This window comes from Strix aluco, chromosome 20 (assembly GCF_031877795.1).
Source record: "Strix aluco isolate bStrAlu1 chromosome 20, bStrAlu1.hap1, whole genome shotgun sequence".
NCBI classification, from domain to species: domain Eukaryota; kingdom Metazoa; phylum Chordata; class Aves; order Strigiformes; family Strigidae; genus Strix; species Strix aluco.
The window spans coordinates 9,789,407-9,809,449 of NC_133950.1; the positions used below are offsets into that span (position 1 = coordinate 9,789,407).

Consider the following 20,043-nt stretch of genomic DNA (forward strand, 5'->3'; position numbering starts at 1 on the left):
ACCCCGCGGGGCAGGGCCGGGGCGGGGGGGGGGGGGGTGTGGGGAAGGGGGAGGCTCCCCGCTCCCTCAGGGCCGCCCGCCGGCAGCTCTCCCGGGCCCGTACCCCGCGAGAGGGCGCTGGCGGCGGCACGCCGCTTCCCGGGAAGGCTGAAGTTTGAAAAAGTGCCGGTTGTTGGCGGTGCCGCACGGAGCAATGGCGGCGGGGACCCCTCAGGTGAGCGCCGCGCCGAGGGCTCGGAGGGGCGTCAACATGGCGGGCGGGGCGCGCCTCCCCTCAAGCAAGCGGGCTCCCGTCTCCTGGGTGGCCCTCTCCGCCCTTTGGGGGCCCCTTCCGCCTTTTGGGGGTTCTTCCCATCCTCCCTCTGGGAAACGGCAGCCCCCGGCCGTGGGGAGGGGGTGGCGGTGGGGGGAGCGGCGCTTCCCGCTGTCTTCTCCGCCTCTCGCGGTTGGCCGCGCCCCAGGGAGGTGGGAGAGGCTGGGCGAAGCAGGTGGGATCCCCAAAAAATGTCTCTCCTTGCCTCAGCGAAATGGGGCTCGGGCCAAGTTGGTCCCCAATGCGGAAATCCCCTCTCGGCATCGAGGAGGTGTGGGAGGCGAGGCGACTGCTGGGGCTGGCACACGGGAGCCGGGGGAGGGCAGCCAGCCAGCCTCCGTGCTGGGAAAAACATTCATTTCTGGAATAAACTCCCCGGAGTGGAGGAGATGCCCTGCCCTCTTTCCTTGAGGCGTTTCGAGCCTAATCTGGGAAAGAAGGGATGGAGAGATCGGCACAAAGAGCCCGCGCTGCCGCCCGACCGCTCTCCCCATCTCGGTGCCTCCTGGACTCGCAGCTTTCCACCCTTACCAGCCCTTGCGCAACTCGGAGTGGGAAAGGGGACTGGCTCCAGACAGGATCGCAATTGCCTTTTTCCAAACCTTTTAGTGGCTTTTTCTCATAAAAAGTGAATGCAGTCAGTGTGAGTCTGTCCGACGCAGGCCTCAGCCCTACAGCACAAAGCTGCTCTGAAAGATGTGATTTAAAATGTCCTGGTGAACACGTGTGTCTGCACGAAGGATGGCTTCCTCATCACTAGCTCATTAAATCAAATTGTAAATAAGTTTTTATGTTAGTGGCCAAACTGTAAGGGCCAGGTCTGCTCTGGGCTTTGTGCAGGTGAAGCTCATTGCCAGGCTGGGTGTAACAACAGAGGGGATGGGATGGGATCTCCCTGAGCTGCAATCCAAGGGACTCAGTGCAACTTTGATACTGCTGAAATTTTTGCTCTTTAGGAAGCAGTCTAGACGGTTCGGTATGACATGAGTCTAGCGGAAGCCCTGGGTGACTTCTGGCAGGCTCACTACAAGTACCAAAAGCAAGCTAATTTAAGCTAGTTTGCGTATTTCTCTGCAAACTGTAAACGTGCTTCAGGATTGCGTTGGAGACATACCCTGAAGGACTGACCTTCCCTGGGAACCCAAGAACAACTGCAGCACGGGCTGTGGCAGTATCCTGACACCCCACCGAAATTCCTGAGTCAGAATGCAAAATGGATCAACCCAAATGCAAATTCCACTTTCCTACCCTCCTCAATAATAGAGTATTTTATCTTCCTGGTGCAGCATCAATGTTATGGCACCCTCTGGTCCATAGAGGGGAAGAAGGATCCAGTAAAACATACCATGCTTACATTCTAAATATATTTAGAAAATTAGCATGGTGCATTAACTGGTATTTAGACTAGCTCTTGGCAGAGGGTGATGTGGAGGAAAATTGACCCAAGAGCTGCCCAGACTGTACCTGTTCTCGGAATCAATAGCCAGGTCTCTGTATTCAGTACCCTGTGTTGGCATTACTCTTGCACCACTACTCGTTCCATTGCTCTGAGCAGATCCAGGGTGTGGATTGCTTATACCCATTTGCATAGTTTGGATAGAAAATAAATAAGAATGCTTTTTCTAAATATTTAAATGAGAATTGCAACCAGTGAACTCCTTTTGGTCACTTGCTACAGTCTGGATAAAGAGTTTTCTGATTTTCCAACTCACAGCTGGTAAAGGTTGCCTGTGACTCAGGAACTCCATGATTCAAGTTCTTCCTCACAAAACTTTGGATGTTTTTCAAAGTTCTGGCTTAGTTCCTGGCTTTACTAATTGGGCGAGAACTTCCTGGACTCAGGATGTTAATCTGAACCTTTTTGTTTTGTTACCAATCTGAACAACTCCTATTTTGGATATTGTGTATCTGTTGCAGACCTAACTTGGTTGTAGGCCAACTTTGAAACAGATTTTTTTTCTTAAATTTTCTTTAATGATTTTGTTATTAGACTGAAATTGTAGCAAAATCTGAGTGAGGATGTTTGGTTGGGTCTTTGAGCTGCATAACAAAATATACTAATATGATTAAATAATTGTTTCTGTGTGAGTGGCATAGGTTTTGGATGCACAGCACACTCTTAAAGTGCAATAATGTACACAAGTAACAAAAACCCAGTGTGGTTTATTGTTGGAAATGTGGTCAGCCGATTAAAGAGTGTGAAAGCAAGTTGGGATACCTGAGTTCTGTCTTTAGTCACTGCTGTGCTGTGTGACATTAGGTCGGTTAGTGTAGTGAAGCTTGACTGTGCAATGGTTTCTTTTGCATTTAAGCAGGGAGTATGATGAGTCATTAATGTTAGGTTATTAATATATATGCTCTGAATGCCTTAAAGCCACTCCTCCTGTTGAAGAGAAAAGCATAACCTCTTGCTCGGATCTGTTTGTTACGGTGTTAGGTAACATCCTCATGGATAAAGCTCTCGCAGCTCCTGCCTGAGTTCAGTGCTTATTCGGTCACTGAGATCTACCTGTGCTGCTACTGCCTATACTGTGTATGTCCAGAGTCTGTAAGCAGAGCATCTCTGTCCAGAGCTGTTGATGAGGCATATATCACTAGAACAATCAGTATTGAAAATGATGTAAAACAAAGCCCAGAACAAGCTTGAATTGCTACTAATGCAACTCAGAATAATCAATGCTTTAAATCGGCCTTGCTAAGCCTGTAAATCTCAAGAACAGAGATTGAGACAACAGTCTGGTTCCCTTTTCAGATACAGCAGAAAGTTAAGCTTACTCTTTTGCTTGCTCATTTGTGAAAAAGCTGTAGGGTTTACATTTTTCTTCTTCAGGGTTAACAACTGAGAGCTAATGCATGCTCGTGACATTCCTAAAAAGCTTTAACAGGTTAGAGTTGTGTCTTTGAACAGTCAGCATCAACATACTCAGATAAAAATCTGTATCTACTAAATCATACTAGTAAAAGTTAATGTTTGTTGATCAGAACAAGGGCAAAGATTGTCTGGGCTTTGAAACTTGGAGAATAAAGCTGTGTATAGACATTAAATAACAAGGAGATGAGTAAGATGAAGATTTTTCTCTGTTATGGTTTAAAACCATATTAAGGCATGTTAAGATCAGAGTTGTGTTCTGTCCTCTGCAATTTAAATATAGGTCTGGTCTTCTTGAAAATTTGGTGAAAAGGTTGGTTTCAGAATTTATGTGAACCAGTTTCTAAATGAAATGAAGGAGTGGAATCTTATGAGGGTATCGCTATATTATAAAAATGGTAGAACTGTGTAATCTCTGAAAACCTCTGGCCCAACACTGCTTGGTTGCAGGGCAGCTGTCACTTGCAGCTGGGCAATGGTGTGAACTTAATGGATCCAAACTTCCAGCAAAAACTGGAGGGTGAGAAGGAACTACTTCGCCGCGCTATACAGAAAGAACTAAAGATTAAAGAGGGAGCAGAAAACCTGCGCAAAGCGACAACAGACAGGAAGAATCTTGTTCATATAGAGCATGTTCTGAAATCTTCCAACCGAAAACTGGAGCAACTGCACTGGGAACTTCAGGAGCTTAATGCAAGGATTGTAATAACAGACAAAGAGGAGAGTAAGACAGGTAGGTGTTGGGTCATGATTGACAGGAAAATTATGTTATAGTGCTTCAATATTTATATATATTGAAATATTTTTCTGTTGAGAGCTCACAAGTAGCAGGAGTTTCTTCTGTTGGTATTTAGCTGATGAAATGATCTGCGGAGTAAAAAGTTGAGAATGGGGCAGTAAAGGTGAGAGGAGGCAACATGAGGGATCAGCGTAGGCAGAAGACCAGCTGAGAGTGCTGGGCATGGGCAGTATTCAGGAGCAGGCTGTAGGTGGAACTGAAGAGATTTGAAGAGTTTTGGGGCAGTTGAACATCCAAGTATCTTACAGCATGAATGAGTATAAAATTGGAAGAGTGCTTTTTAGGATGGGTTCACTGATAAACTAAGAAATATTTATAGATATGAGCTTGAGCTTCATTTGAAACAGTGTTTTGCAGTCAGTTTTGTAGATGAGACCTTTTTGTACCTTATTTTATAGCCTAACCTTCTTTTGTAGAGTCACTCATCTATAACCCAGTGAGATGACACAAGAAAAGATGACTAATGGTATTGATTGTATTGTTTGTGCAGATGGATCTGTATCTCCAGATCCTTGTCTCTGGGATAGAAACCCAGACCCCATGGCAAGGAAGGTGGAAGCTCTGAAAAAGCAGCTGCATGTTGAAATGAAAGTGAAACAAGGAGCTGAGAACATGATCCAAATGTATTCAACATCCAAGGTAAGCAGGAAGAAGCAACCATTTGGGAATGTGGATTCCTGGGTCAAAATTTGTGTTTAAAGTCCATACACAAAAACTCTCTCTGATAATTGGTGTGTGAAAGAAATTAATTTGTGAAGCTTGCTTGACTGAGTCCTAGCTCTGCTTTTTGGTTCTCAGCATAGTGACAGCGTGCCGTGTTACCGCACAGGACAGCCAATACTGCGATTGTGCATTGGACTTACTGCAACGTGTGACAGATTTCAAGAATTTAGCAGGAATCAAAAATGAATTGGATGGTGCATGTTTCATTTGCCAAGAACTTAATCCAATCTGTAATTACTGGATGTTAGGAAAAGGCTTTTCTCAAAGTGTACTTTATTCCACTTCGGCCTGTGATGTGGTTGCCTGTGCCTGTTTCTGAAGCCTCTGGTGGTGATCACTGTGAGAGGGGAGTTATTAGACTGGACAGACGGGCGTAGTCTGGCAGTTTTGATCCTTTTGGCAATTCTTACGTGGCAGATGCTGATTGTGCTTCTGCTCTTGAATGTTGCTCAGTGGTATTAATGATAGAGTTGGGAATCATGTTGTTTTAACTTAGCCATGTAAATCCTTCTGTAGTCTCAGTGGAAAGTGCTAGGTACCTAGAGAGTGGCTTGTGTTATCATTCTTGAATAGATGAATGTCCCTTTGGAAAGACCTACTTCTCCCTACCAGCTACAGGCTCTATGTTGCTACGTCAGAGTAGATGCTTAGCTGGCTGAATGCCAACACAGAGCTGGTAATGCATCTAACCTCAGTGCTCACGGTGACTCTAGTCCAGATTTGAGCCAGAGAAAAGTATCTCATAGGAAGTGGCATGGTAGAAGTGATATCTCTAGAAAAACTGTTCCAAGCCTGGGAAGCTACATTCAGTCACTGATTTGAGGAAAAAAAAGTTAAAAAAACATTGGTATGGTACACTGAGTTGATGTGATGTTTTGATATTAGTAGGTTGTTTAGGATAGAGCACAACATGTGGTGTCTCTTTTAAGTGAGAAAAATTTTCAGAGTTTTACTGGTTTCATATTCATCTCACTTTTTGAGTTTGGCATAATCGTATTTAAAAGTCAAAGGATAATTTAAAAAAAAATCCAGGCTTATTATGAAGCTTAATTCAGTAAGACCAGCAGTGTAGAGGGTAGTGATATTTTTATTTGGTCAAAACCTCTGCTCACGAAAACACTGTAAGCACAGTCAGCCAGTGAACCACAAGTCTCAGTGACTGCAAGGTTTGGTATTAACTGGACATGTCCTTGACCTGTCCTTTCCCTCTACAGATGGAGATAGTGATCTCCAAGTCTTTGATCCTCAGCGGTATCTCCTTTACATAACTGCTTGTGTATCCTGTTTCAGAATCATTTATGACCCTTCTTGCAGGTACCACCTCATCCTCATATGTGAACACATCATTGTAATCCATTTTTAATGAGCATGTTCTCTCTCTATGCTTTCTTTTCGGCAGGAGAGGAAGCTGCTGGCTACAGCTCAGCAGATGCTTCAGGACAGCAAGACAAAGATTGAAATAATCCGCATGCACATTGTAAAAGTATCTCAGTCAGCAGGAGGGATGGAAGATACAGTGGATCCAGCAGGTAAGGTGGTTTAAGTAACTGATACAGCCCAGAACAGATGCGGCCAAAGCCCTAAGATCCACAATACTCAGTCAATTTTCATCCTTGCCATATTTTGTCTCCCAAATGGCCAGTGAGGATGGGGACCACCATCAGTGCTTTGGAGCTGCGTATTGAGGAGCTGAGACATCACCTGCGCATTGAAGCTGCTGTAGCTGAGGGGGCAAAAAATGTGCTGAAGATCCTAGGAGGCAGTCGGGTACAGGATCGCAAGTTTTTGGCTGAGGTAAGCACTTAAGCCTTGAGAGGGTGGTTTCATGCCTCAATGCTAGTGATTTAGCATGAAAGAGCAGAGTTAACCAAGAGTTATTAATTTGGAAAGTTCCTTTGTCTCTGTGAGGACAGACTGATTGGGATCACTTTCACTTCTAGGGATAATGTTCCTTGCTTTGGTGAAATTTCTCAGGAGCATCAGCAGTGACACTGATGGGGTGGTCAGGATCTATGGGAAAATATTTCATCTTGTTCCTTTATTAGTAAGATGTTATCTGGTCTTTTTTTGAAGCTTGCTCTAGTAGTTCATAAAGGATTCACAGTGCTTGGACTGAGGCTGTACGTTTAAAATCTCTGCCTCCTTTCTGTTCTACTTCATGTTGCTAGGCTCAGAGTCGTTTGCAAGAGTCCTCTCAGAAGATTGACCTGTTGCGCTTGTCCTTGGAACATCAGCTTAGTGAGCTTTCTCCTGATCACCCAAAAAGAGCGCTCATCAAGCAGGAACTAGTAAATACTTCTTCCCTGGGAGCTCAACACAGCAACATCCAACCCACTTCGGTTATCAAACCTACAGCCCTTACAGGTGCATAAATCCTGCATGTTGTGAGGAGGACAGAGGGAAAAACGAGTTGCTTTTCTTCTCACTGTTGTAACGCCTCTTGTTATATGGACACTTGATTTTCTAGGAACTGGACTTATGTCTTCTAGGCCAGCCAGAGCTTTCTGATCATATGGATTTGCAGTCTTATTAATCTGGGGTAAATGTGAGCTATTAACCAAGCAATCATGCATCTGAGAAATTCTTGGATCCCTGTGAGGACAGGCTGACTGGAATCACTTTATCTTTTACATAATAATATTCTTTACTCTCCTAAAATTCCTCAGGAACGTTGGAAGTGAGACTGATGGGGTGTCAGGATCTATTGGAGAATGTTCCAGGACGTTCTCGAATGACTAGTTCTTCTCCCATCTGTGCCAGCCCAAGTGATTTGAGATCCCTTTCCCGAACACGAGTTGGCTTGGGTATCCATGGCCGCAGCGTGGCAGGAAAGTACCTGCGGAATGAAGAGCTGTGTAGTGAGTATGGGGTTCCCTGTTGAATTGTGAGCAGAGTATGGGAGCGTGGGGGCTTCTCATCATGGTACTAGGTTAGCCTGGTATGAGTGTAATTGTAAGAAACCTGGTGTCTGCAAAACTTAAGAGGGAGAATGAATTGCACTATACTTGGTCCTCCTAGTACTCTCCTGGAAACAACATTTGATTGTTATATTCACATTCAGCATGAGCAGTTTTCTTTGGTAAAATATTAGAATCCATGTTTTCTCCTTTGACTAGATGAGGTCCTTGCTGTGCTCAAAGTGGACAATAAAGTGGTTGGCCAAACAAACTGGGGACCAGTTAATAACCAGGCATGGGACCAGAGCTTTGTCATTGAGCTGGACCGGGTGAGTCTGACCCAGATTCCCTGTGTTGTGTTTTTCCATTTCACCTTACCTGATTTGCTCGTTCAGCTGCCATTCCACTTCATTCAACTTGGTGTTGCTGCTGTCCCCATGTCCTTTTATGTGCCAGTTATCTCAGCCTTCCCCTGAAGGCAGTGCATCTCTGGCAGATATTCAGCCTGAACAGCATCTGTTGTCCTTCTCTCCTCATCTGAGCAGTTGTATTTCATCTTACCAGCTAAGTGGCTCTCACAGGGATTTCTGAAATGGGGAACCAAGACAGCCATCTCCAAGAGGGTCTGTAGCTAAGAAGATCTGAAAACATCAGAGAAAGCAGGGAGCAGAAGGATTAAAGAAGTTTCTTATGCATACTGTTTAGTTCACTGTTTTTTTACAAGAGCATGTGTGTGGCATTTCCAGAGCATGGGCTAGTATGTAACTCTTATGCTTTTTTTTCTTACCCATCCCCCCAGTCTCGTGAGCTAGAAATTGCAATTTATTGGAGAGACTGGAGAGAACTATGTGCAGTGAAGTTTTTACGTTTGGATGATTTCCTTGATAACGAACGTCACGGGATGTGCCTCTCACTGGAACCCCAAGGAATGCTTTTTGCAGAGGTATAAGTGTAAGCTTTGTTTCTTTTTCAGAGAACTCTCTGTTTAGGGTGCCTGCCCTGAAAGCAGTTGTTCAACCCAGGATACCAGGAGTGGAAGGAGCAATAATCTAGAAGGGTAGAATGACACCTGAAATCCTTTTGCATCAATATCACATATAAGAATAAGGAACAACATGATATAATAGATGTATACATGCCATAGCCCAGAGTGACTCTTCAGCTGCTCCTCTGTAATTATATGTGTGTGTGCTGTGAAATCCGTTGGTTTTTATTTGCTTTCATTATGAGTCATCGGTGACACTTTAATTAAACATATGGCTTAATGGTCAGAATTGAATCACAGAGACTGTAGAATCAGAGATCCAAATCCCCTCTGGGTGTGCTTATTTTATCATCTTTCTGAGGCTAATAATAGTTTGAAGTGCTATCAATGAAGAGATCATCCAGATAATCCTTTAAAAGCCACAGTACTTTCTCCTTTGTGTTGTGATGAAAGTTGCTGTGGTTATTTTTCCAGAAGTAGGATCTTGACCTCATGTTCCAAAACTTGCCTCTTCTCCCTGCCTTCTTGTTTTTTGTGGTTTTGTTTTTGTGGGGGTTGTTTTTGGTTGGTTGTTTTTTTACTTCTGTGCCACGGACTATTACTTTTTTTTACCCTATAAATGGCTGTGTTCATTATGCATGGCTTTACAAATTAGATTAATTTTGTTTGGGGTATGAATTGGTCTTAATGCTGGGGGTTTTCTGCACTTCAGGTAGCAGAAAATTCCAACATCTAAAACCACAGTTGAAGTAACAGATGTTTAGAGGGTGAAGCTAGAATAATGCAGTCTGGAGGCTATGGGAGTGACTCCTAACTTACCAAATAGATATGAATGGAAAAATTGATGAGAGAGCAGGCATGTGTGAAAGTTTGTGTTCACAGTGTAAATGAAGAATCCTAACAAATTCCCTTTGCTTCTCTGACAGGTGATGTTCTGTAACCCTGTCATTGAGAGAAAGCCAAAACTGCAGCGGCAGAAACGCATTTTCCCCAAACAGAAAGGTGAGCTGCTAGAGAACTGACTGCTTACTCTGTAGGGTGTGTACGTGAGGGCAGGGGTTTGCACCAGCAGGCTGGCATGCAATCCTATCTCCTTAAATTTGTGAGACGTTAAAATGCTTGCTAATTACTGTTTGTAAGTAGGGGGCTTTGTTAGAATGTGAAGGTTTGTTCAGTCACAAAAAGTGCAGGCAGCCTGGCTGCAGCATGGGGTGTAACGTGACACTGTTACGGTGTTTCTATTCACGATTAACACTGTTAGGAAGATATAATTACTAGTTATTTAACAGACTTCTTAGCAAGATCCAGGACTCAGACTGTACTAATTTAACCAGCAATGCTCTTACTGATGAACTGATATTGAAAGGTTTTCTGGAAAACTGTGAACTACAGAAAACTGTAGCATGAACAGGCTACTGATTGGCTGTCAGGTCTTTAGAGCTGACATCCCAGATTAATAGTTTAGGGACTGGAATAACTTGCATACTTTCTTTTTTGTCTATAAATTCTTTCTTGTGAAGATGAATAAGGTAATACTTTACATACTGAGAACTCCTGGCAGTGGGGATAAATGAGATTTTATATTTATATTCTTCAAGAAGTAGTAAAAATACTGAAAACATCCCAAATGTTTTACTCTTTTTAAGACATTTTCAGCAACTTTCTGTTAACAGGCTGCATGATTAAAATGCAGTGTTGAAATAAATGAAAACACGACTTAAAATCAATTTTTAATGTTTTATGCAATTTCTACTTGAGGATTGTTATCATATTATATGGAACTGAATTTAGGTGAAATAGTAGATCTGTTTCATCATCATCATTATTGAAGTTTCCTTTCTGAAAAGAAGCCCATTCTCCCTAGGGTGGGCTACCTTTCTGAGTAACCCACGGGTGTGTGTGTGAAAACAATAATTTAACAGTATGTGAGATTGTAATTTGTGCATTGTAATCTCGCTGGTATTTTGACTCTGACTCCTCCAGGGAAGGAATTTCTCCGAGCTCCTCAAATGAACATAAATGTTGCTGCTTGGGGTCGCCTGATGATGAGTTTCCTCCCTCCATGTAGTTCCATGAGCACTCTCAGTCCCCCACTTCATGATCCCATTCACACAGACTTCTCTCCAGTTCCCCCACAAAGTCACGTTGATTCAATGTCCAAACTGAGCAGGTGAGTCGTGTTCTGAGTGTTGCTGGATGACGTTCTGGAACGGGGGTAGGATAGATCTTAAAAACCTGTTGCACCTTACTGAGGTGGAGGAAGATACTGATGAGAAAAATGCATCTGTGGAACTTAATTGAGGATTTTAAGAAAAGCCAATGCTGCCTGAAATGACGTGGTCTTAGTGGAGTGTTGAATACGCCATGGCTGATTTATTGGTAGCAGTTGGACTGATTTGCAGAATTGCTGTCCTAACAAGCAGCAGTGTTCCAGAGCCAGGGGAACTTCAGCAGATTGTTCTTCCTCTGCAGTAAGATCTGTGGGCATTAAAGTGGTGATAAGTAAACACTGAAACAAAAAAAACCCAAACCAAAAGCAGATTTTTCAGAAGTTATATACACAAAAGGATGTACTGTTTCTGCACTGTAAAAGAAAGAAAATTGCACTCATTATATGTCTTCACCAGTATAGTAACTGAACTCTATGCAAGGTCACAATGTGATTGTTGTGGTAAAAATGCACTCTTCTTTCAAGAGGTTGAATGTACCACAACCACTAGCATAATGTAGCACTCGGAAGGTACATAGCTAAGCTTTTACATATGCTGTAGAAGAAAATTACTCCCAAAATAATATTTTTAAATTGTTGGAATTAATTAGTCATTCTGTAAAAAGAGCCTATTCTTACTGATAAACAAGACCTAGAAAAGAAAAAAATAAAAATTGAGTCAACAACTAGTCTAGTGAAAGGTGTCCCTGCCCATGGCAGGGGGTTAGAACTAGATGATCTTTAAGGTCCCTTCCAACCCAAACCATTCTGTGATTCTATGATTCTACTGTGTTGCTATTAAAATCCAGTCTTCCTTTAATTCTTGATCATAGTGACTGATTTCTACACACCTACATTTCATTAATTTTATAACATCAGAGAGCTAGTGATGGAATGTGAGTGTAACCATCACCAACTTAATAGCTCATTTTCTTTTAATTCATTTAGGAGAGCACATGTCTCGTTGATACTTCACAGGTGTGAATCAGGGAGTCCTGTTGTCCAGTGTATTGGACTGAATTAAACTTTGCATATATAATGTTCTGCCCTAAGGTGATCTCCTTCAATTTTGTCTTACAAATGCAGTGACTTTCCTGTGGCTAAACTTATGTTTGCTGATGAAGCACCACCCAAGCCTCCACGCGTTTTTCTGATGGCCAACTCCAAAGAATCCACTCCGTCTCCTGCAGATTCTCCGGTAATTGTCTGGGCTAATAGGGAGGCTTTTCTTTTTTGATTGGTATTCTTTCAAGGCCTGGTTCTTCTTATTTGTTTACTACTGGAGAAATTAACTGTACTTTAGGCAGGGACCTCCTCATTAGCTGGCTGATCTCCAGGGATTCAAAATCCAGTGAGCTATTTTGGCATAGAGTCTTCACAAAAGTGCTGCACCTCTTTTTTTTTGTTTGTTTTGTTATTTTTTCCTCTTTTTTCCCCCTTTTTTCCCACTTTTCCTTCTTTTTTTAAATTAAGTTGCTTTTCTTGAAGAAGCAAAATGGGAGGTAGGTCAGCATTGGGAGTTCAGGGCAAGAGTACAGAACAGGTGACTGCACAGAGAAAGCAGGGAAGGAGGGTCAACAGGCTTTTAGGACCAGATGAAGTTCTTTGTCGTTAAAAAAAAACAGGCAAAACCAAGAAGAGCTCTACTTTTCTGACAGGAAGGAGCAGGAAAATTGTTTTGAGTAGTACAAGGGTTAATGACCTGTGTTCTACCACATCTTACCCTTTCTCATTTGGCTTTGGTGATAGAGGAAACTGCATTCTTTGGTCATTGTGACTCTTTTTGGCACATGAGATGCCTTTTTTCTAGAAAGGAAACATTTTATCCTAGACTTTTAAAAGTATTTATTTTAAAGGGTTTAACCCTATCAAAAAATATTGTACACGGGAATAGTTTTGTGTGACCATGGACAATCTGCTTTCATGCTGCTTCCCTCCAATCAAAGCCAATCACCACTGCAAGAACTTGTCTGTTGTTATGTTGGATCATGACAGAGGAAAAAATTTGGATATTGGTGTTCAGGTCTGACTTGGTAATTCCAGAAGACAACACACTGTAATTTTCTTTCTGTTCCTAGTGTCTGAAGAGGCTGCATGTTGAGGAGAAGTCTTGCAGCTCTGCTATAACAGAATTTCCAATCCTGGCATCTCCAAGGTAACTGTGGACAGCGTGGGCTGTCTTGGGTCACAGATTAAAGAGGCACTGGGCCGAAATTTTTGAGCATGCAGTATAAAATTCTGCTCAAGGTATGCTTTGGTTTCTCAGCAGCAGACACTTAGTGCTGAGTGTAGACAATACCCGGAAAAGTCTGCTCTGAACTTACTTGTCCAAATGTCTGCTGCACCTTATCTGCTTATTAACCCCAATACTTAGCCTATTGATAGACTGTACACTATGATATAATAGATGACTTTAGTAGAAGGTAAAGTCACTTAACTGTCTTCAAGTGCTTCCTTGTGTTTGAAGTTTTATGGTGTGGCATATTTAGATGTGTCTGTATTCTAAGTAATACATTTTAGAAACACTTTCGGCATCCCTCACACTCCTCTATTTCTATTGATATGCAAGATACACTGTCTTTCATTAGGTAGGGAGGCATAAAACAGTTAAGTTGTTTATAATCTATGACAGTTATATATACATAATTTGTGTGTAATAAGGATACATAGCAGTAAATATATCAAAAACAGGACAAGTAAAAAAAAATTACTATTGTAGAACAAATACTGACCGAAAAAGCACAAAGAGCAAAATCTAAGCTGATCTTGCAGTTCAGATCATAGAATTATCTTTATAATTTCATCATCGCTTTTGAGGGGTCCCATCTTCAAAACCATGTAGTCACGATACAGTCAGGCACCTACCTATCTTCTCTCTGAGAAGGCTGAGGAGGGAGTTGAATCCTTCATGGGTAGATACTTAGCCCTTCATTTCACTTACTGGAGGAGTATGGAGTGTCTGCTGCCTTTTAAAGATGATCCTGGACTAAAGCGTTTAGGGAGTGGGTTGGTTTGTGGGTTTTGTTTTTTTTTTTAATTCTTTCCAAGCAATTCTGCAGCCTGAGTTTCCTTGGTAACACATTGTGGCTGAAATAACATTCTATAGCATCTCTTTATTCAGCTACTTTTTTTTTTCAGCAACATCTTATGTCTGTTGTCTCACTGTGCTTCATTTCCAATTCCTGTTCGAGAACTTCTTTTTATGTCCTTGTCCTACTAGCACTTGATATACATGTTCATGTCTGATTAACGCAATTGCTGTTGAACCTGCTGAAAGGAGTGTAGGCGAAATTGAATTTTCCTACCCCAAGGATGGGGGTGGAGGGGAACTAATCCTGTTATGGGAAGTGACTGAGAGAGTAAGCCTTGGAGAGTCAGAATTGTTGCTCCTGTTGCCAGTACAGATGGCAGTCAGACTGCTGCCACTGGGAACAGTTTCCTCATCTTATGGTTATCTGCTCCTTTCTTCAGTGGCAGAACAGCATCAGCAAGTCTAAATTTTCAGGATTTCAGTTTAGGTGAGGAGTGGTTGACACAACTGTTTGCTTTCCCTTTTGCTATACAGAGCTGCTTCTCCTAACACAAATACACACTCCTTTGTTATCTGTATATACATCTTTTGGGTATTGTCTCAGCAATTCTTCTCTGTTTGTCTGCAGGAAAAGGACAGTTCAGCTTGAGGACTTTCACTGCATTGCTATGTTGGGACGTGGCCACTTTGGGAAGGTAGTATAGAGGTGTACACTTTGTGGGGGAGGGCAGTGGGACTGTGGTTGTGAAGATGGGCCTCTGCCTCCGAGTCTGAATACAGAAAAGATTGGAGTACAGAAAAGATTTGTTGCGATGCAGATATACAAAACAAATCCAGCCCAACCACACAAGCAGCTGATAACTGTTGTTAACAGTCAAAACTCTTGAAGATTTGTGGCTTCAAAAAAACTGTCCTGGGAGTGCTAAGTCATTTCATAAAGCACAGCATTACCATTCCTTTTGTTATCATGGTGGTGACTAGTGGAATAGCTCCATTGCCAAAAGCTGTGTGCATAGTTGCTTGCTGTGAGAGCTCTGAGGTGTTTGTAAAGCTCTGGGCCAGCTGTGATACTACTGTTTGTGAAAAGAATATAACTTACACTGACATCCTTCTGGACTGCTGCGGCACAAAGAGCAGAAAAAAATGTGGTCCATTTTTGGAGTTACTTGAGCTTGGTTTTGAGAATGGCTGTCTGGAGTGCATGGAAATAGTTTGTGTCAATGGGAGTCAAAGTAATCCAAACAGATTTGTTTGAAGTACAGCTTTTCTTTTGTCTTTCAGGTACTGCTGGCCCAATATAAGGCAACTGGGAAGCTGTATGCTATCAAAGCCTTGAAGAAAAAAGATATTATTAGGAGAGATGAAATTGATAGGTGAGCTTTGTTTAGAGATGGTACTATTGTCAGAGGCTACATTAACACACCTGCAATCAAATGCTAGTAGGTGTGATGTGTACTGGTCACAGTACTGTTAAGGTTAAATGTGACCTTAAGGCTCGGGTAACTAAAGCCAGGAATAAGGAAACTTGTAACAGTGCTGCTTTCTAGCTTCTGGTGAAATAACCTGAAGAACACCCTAAAACTCAAGGTTTGGAAATATGTAAGATAAATATTGTATTAACCCTCACTTTTTATTTCTCCAACTTAAGATGTAAAGATTTTCTTCTTCATCCTGTCTTCTCAAAACAGGCTTTTCTGCCAAGTTTTAACATTGACGTTTTCGTTCTTTGAATCCTGGCAGCTTGAACTGTGAGAAGCGAATATTTGAAGTGGTCAATTCTTCTGATCATCCATTCCTTGTGAACATGTTTGCCTGTTTCCAGACACCTCATCATGCTTGTTTTGTGATGGAATATACTCCGGGTGGTGATCTTATGATGCGCATACATGAAGATGTCTTTCCGGAGTATATGGCACAGTGAGTTAGAATTAGTCTAGTTTCCAGGCACTATAAATTTTTTACCTTTATTCTATAATATATATTTCCTGATAACTATTTCTTTCTTTTAGGTTTTATACAGCCTGCGTAGTTTTGGGGCTCCAGTTCTTGCATGAGAAGAAAATTGTTTATAGGTAATGCAGCAAAGAATCAAGTATAAGATAGTTCAGCAACTTGGAAGTTTATTTTTCCTGTAGCTATAAGTCTGGAGCTCACTATCTGGCTGGGGTTTCTAATCTTTCTGTCTTTATTTTCCCTGTTGCTTGTTGCTATCAGCATGTTCATCGTGCTTACAGTAAAGAAAGTCATCTAGAAGCTATTCATCTGATATGTTGCAGGTGATTAATCCTCTGTGACATGTCAATACATTCTGGGGGGCACCTGTAAGTCACTGCTTTCTTTTTTACTGTAACGTCAAGTAATTTGTCATGCTGTTGTGGGATGCTCTTTTCCAGATGAATAAGCTCCACTTGGCTCCAAGCTGCTTTGTGATCCTTTCATTAAGAGGAAGATATCAATAAATTAAGGGGAATCTTCCAAATAATACATTATTTAAACCCAGTGTAGGCTTTACTCAATTTAGATTTTATTCTCTAGCTTCTGCCTCTTGCAAAAAAAAGATGTTGGATGGCAATCCTCAGACTTCACCCACCATTTTCTTTCCTCTCCTTTGCCTGCAGGGACCTGAAATTGGATAATCTCCTTTTAGATGCTGAAGGATTTGTGAAGATTGCAGATTTTGGATTGTGTAAGGAAGGTGAGTGATTTTTGATAAAGCTGAAATTGAACCATCAGAACGAGTTTAGGATCTGGGTTTTAGTAATGTGTTCACAAATACAGATCCTGAGGTGGTTGTGTGTAACTTGTATTCATCCCAATCTTAAAAATAAAACAAAACCCACCAAAACCAAAGCAAAACAAAACTCCAACAAACCAAACAACAAAAAACCTCACCTGTCTGGCCATGGTGAACTTGGAAAGAGTACTTTGTCCCTTAATCTTCAGGAAACTTATGAAGTAGTTTACAATGTGCTTGTTTGTTCAAAGGAAACAGTATATAGGATACTACAAAATTGAGTAAATGAGCAATGGAATCTGCAGGAAGTTTCCTTGCTTTTGCTGTTTATTTAAGCATTGTCTGTATATTTCTTATTTGGAGTTGTTAGGAGCCTCAGGTTTCATACTTCCTTGTTGGCATTTACAAGCATTGATGAGAACCCTTGCCCTGTTAACAACATTAGATTATCAAATGATAAACTCTGGCTTTCAGAAGGTGAGGCTGCATGTAATCCATTTACTAACCTGTGCTGGATTTTACAAAAGTGTTCTTCTCCTACAGGAATAGGCTTTGGAGACCGCACAAACACCTTCTGTGGCACCCCTGAATTTCTGGCTCCGGAAGTCCTGACAGACATCTCGTACACTCGGGCAGTAGACTGGTGGGGATTGGGGGTGCTCATTTACGAGATGCTTGTTGGTGAGGTAAGGCCACCTCTCTCTAAGAGGATCTCGCTAAGCAGTCTTGGGGAGAGTAGTACCTGACCACCTGAGATAAAATTTTGCTGAATGTAGCCAACTATTTAGTAGTACTTAAATTACATTTTTCTCATTCATAGTGCTTGCCAAACGCTAGTTAATCCATACAACTCCCTGCTATTCTCATCCCTATTTAATAGTGAGGAATGGGTGCTATGTGGATTAAATAATAAAATGTCACAATTGCAGTCACCATTCCCTGGAGATGATGAGGAAGAAGTCTTTGACAGTATTGTCAATGATGAAGTCCGGTATCCACGATTCCTTTCATCTGAGGCACTTTCTATAATCCGTAAGGTAATGGGCTTGATGGGTCTCTGGGAGCATGAGGAATTTGCATTTACTGTGTAAGTAGATCCAGAGGGACCCTATTAGGACTGGGTAGCGTTTGTGTGTGTAATCCGGAGCTGCCTACACAGACCGAGGAAACATTTAAAATTTACACATTTTTCCTTTCCTTCTCTTTACACAAATGCTATTCTTCTGTCTAAGGATGACTAAGCAGGCTCCTTACTGAGGTCTGTTGCTGCTAAGTCTGAAATGGAGACATGTTGATTCAAGGGCAGGAATATCAGAAACATTCAGTGGAGATGGTTTGATTCGGTTTTTAATGTGACCCAGTAGTCACAGGTGCACGGTTAAGATGAGATGCTTCGTGCAGTTTATAGCGGATATCTCACTGATGTTGGCAAGTTGTTTGCAAGGAACTAGGTCTGAGCAGATTATGACCTTGCTGCAAAGTGAGAATGAGAAGATATGAGGGGTCAGTCCATCTCCATTCTTTTGTTTTTCTCCCTACAACATTATTTCTGTCCATCCTTGTTCCTGTTGTTTAATTTGGAACTGATATTTCCTGCAGCTTCTTCAGAAATGTCCAGAACGTAGACTGGGAGCAGGGGAAAAAGATGCAGAAGAGATTAAAATCCAGGCCTTTTTTAAGGTAGGAACTCACTTTATCCCTCCCCCTCATCTCTTGTGTTTGAGCTGAGAGTGATTTGCTTTCTGTCGGTGTTGAGGCATATTTCCATTAGTTGTCAGTGAGATCTCAGTGGTAGCTTCTGTTGCACCTCATTGCTCTATTCAGAAATACGTGTTTCAACTCTTGTTTGAAATGACATCCCCCAAGTGTGTTTTCTGGGGTCCGTGAGCTTCCAGAGCCAGTTTGTTATTTCTGATTGTGCTACTTCTACATACAAATATACCTACCTTTGGAGCCATCAACAAACACCCCTTTTTAAATCAAACTGCAGCAGTCAAAAATGCTGTCTAGTGATGACAGTGATTGCCAGTCAGGCTATTTGATGGCACCTGCATTTGCAGGGTATACATGAATCCTAAGAGAAATTGAGGTTAAAGACACATTTGTTTCAGGTCAAGGGTATATGTCTGTTCCAGGCAAAGGTGTTACCATTCCTCCTTGTCATTATCCATCTGCCAGAAGTTATTAGCCTTATAGCCCCTGGCTGGCTTTGCACTGGAATAAGAAAAGAACTTGGATGTCAGCAGAAATTGCTGGGAAGTCCACAGATCCACCCAGCCACAGCTGTGCTTTAGTTGTCCCTCCTAAATGCAGTTTGAGCTGTAGCTCTGTTTATTAGTGTTCTGAAGAACAGCCTTTAGGCTCTATGGAATCTCTCTACTACTTGGCTTGCACCAACTGTGCTGTTTGTTTTGGATCTTTTTTTCAATTCTCTCTTTCTTTTTTTTTTTTTTTTTTTAAATTAGTAGAAATAAGACATGTTGCAAATGTTCTGGAAGGAAGCTGCAATCCTCACTCTCACTTTCACATTTCATAAAGAATCTTAATGTCAATCTGTCCTGTTCACTTCCTTCTCTTACAGGAGATTGATTGGGATGCCTTGTTTGCCAGGACTCTGAAGCCCCCTTTTGTGCCCACTTTGAGAGATCCGACAGACATTAGCAACTTCGATGAAGAGTTTACATCACAGAATCCAATCCTTACTCCTCCAGAGGAGGTTGCTCTCCTAACCCGTAAGGAGCAGACTGTTTTCAAGGACTTTGACTTTGTCTCCAGACACCTTTTAGATGTTTGATTCCTCTGCTGTAAGAAACATGAACAGATTGTTACCACCTTGAGAGTGTAGAGAGGACTTGGCATGGGCAATGGAAAAGTCAACAGGATTCGTAGAAGTGGTAGTGCTGATGGCCCCAGGATGAGAGTGCCCTGCAACCTGAGTTAACTACTGTGGTTTTTTCAGCCTTATTTGTTGGAGGGATACTGGATGTCAATTATCTTTAAGGAGTAATTACTGTTTGACTGGATGTATCTTCTGCTGCCATTGAATATAGAAGGTAATTTGGAATTTAAACTGGACTTAATTTAATGAAATCAAATCATGTCTGCAACCCAGGTTACTCTTTGCAAAAAGCCTAAGTAAGCAGCATGGCTTTTTGAAGTTGCATAGTAGTAGGGGGAATAGCCACTTGTCATCTATTTTTCTAGAAAAGATACTTAGCATTCCCTCTCTGTAATGATTTTATGCCCATTCCTACTCATAACTGTGTGTATGCCAGAGAAGGAATGGATTTTAACACAACCAGGACAATGATGTTTGGGTTTGATAATGATCCAAGTGATCTGTCTTAAGGATAAGGAGTCTCTTTCTACTCTGAGGATGCTAAATTGTAGCTATTATTTTTAATGATATAAAAAAGCCACAGCTTTGCACATGCTATTTTTTTTTTTTAAAATAAAGATACCTTTCCTTATAATGAAATTTGA

General features: G+C 41.8%; 1 protein-coding gene across 3 annotated transcripts; it reads left to right on the plus strand.

The window, feature by feature from the left end:
* The first annotated feature begins 77 nt into the window (after positions 1 to 77).
* PKN3 (protein kinase N3) lies at positions 78 to 20,038 on the plus strand. 3 transcript variants are annotated; one of them, XM_074846533.1, is made up of 22 exons: positions 78 to 214; positions 3,633 to 3,915; positions 4,472 to 4,620; positions 6,104 to 6,233; positions 6,347 to 6,498; positions 6,873 to 7,068; positions 7,371 to 7,562; positions 7,821 to 7,930; positions 8,401 to 8,544; positions 9,513 to 9,588; positions 10,570 to 10,756; positions 11,882 to 11,993; positions 12,874 to 12,950; positions 14,455 to 14,521; positions 15,108 to 15,199; positions 15,567 to 15,743; positions 15,836 to 15,898; positions 16,445 to 16,521; positions 17,104 to 17,246; positions 17,490 to 17,597; positions 18,160 to 18,240; positions 19,142 to 20,038. In XM_074846533.1, the coding sequence occupies exons 1-22, from the start codon at positions 194 to 196 to the stop codon at positions 19,352 to 19,354; spliced, it is 2,850 nt and encodes a 949-aa protein (XP_074702634.1). In that variant the 5' UTR covers positions 78 to 193; the 3' UTR covers positions 19,355 to 20,038. The 3 variants fall into 3 exon arrangements, with proteins under 3 accessions (XP_074702634.1, XP_074702636.1, XP_074702635.1); XM_074846534.1 differs by having other exon boundaries at positions 204 to 214; positions 3,638 to 3,915; XM_074846535.1 differs by lacking the exon at positions 17,490 to 17,597.
* The last annotated feature ends 5 nt before the right edge of the window (positions 20,039 to 20,043 follow it).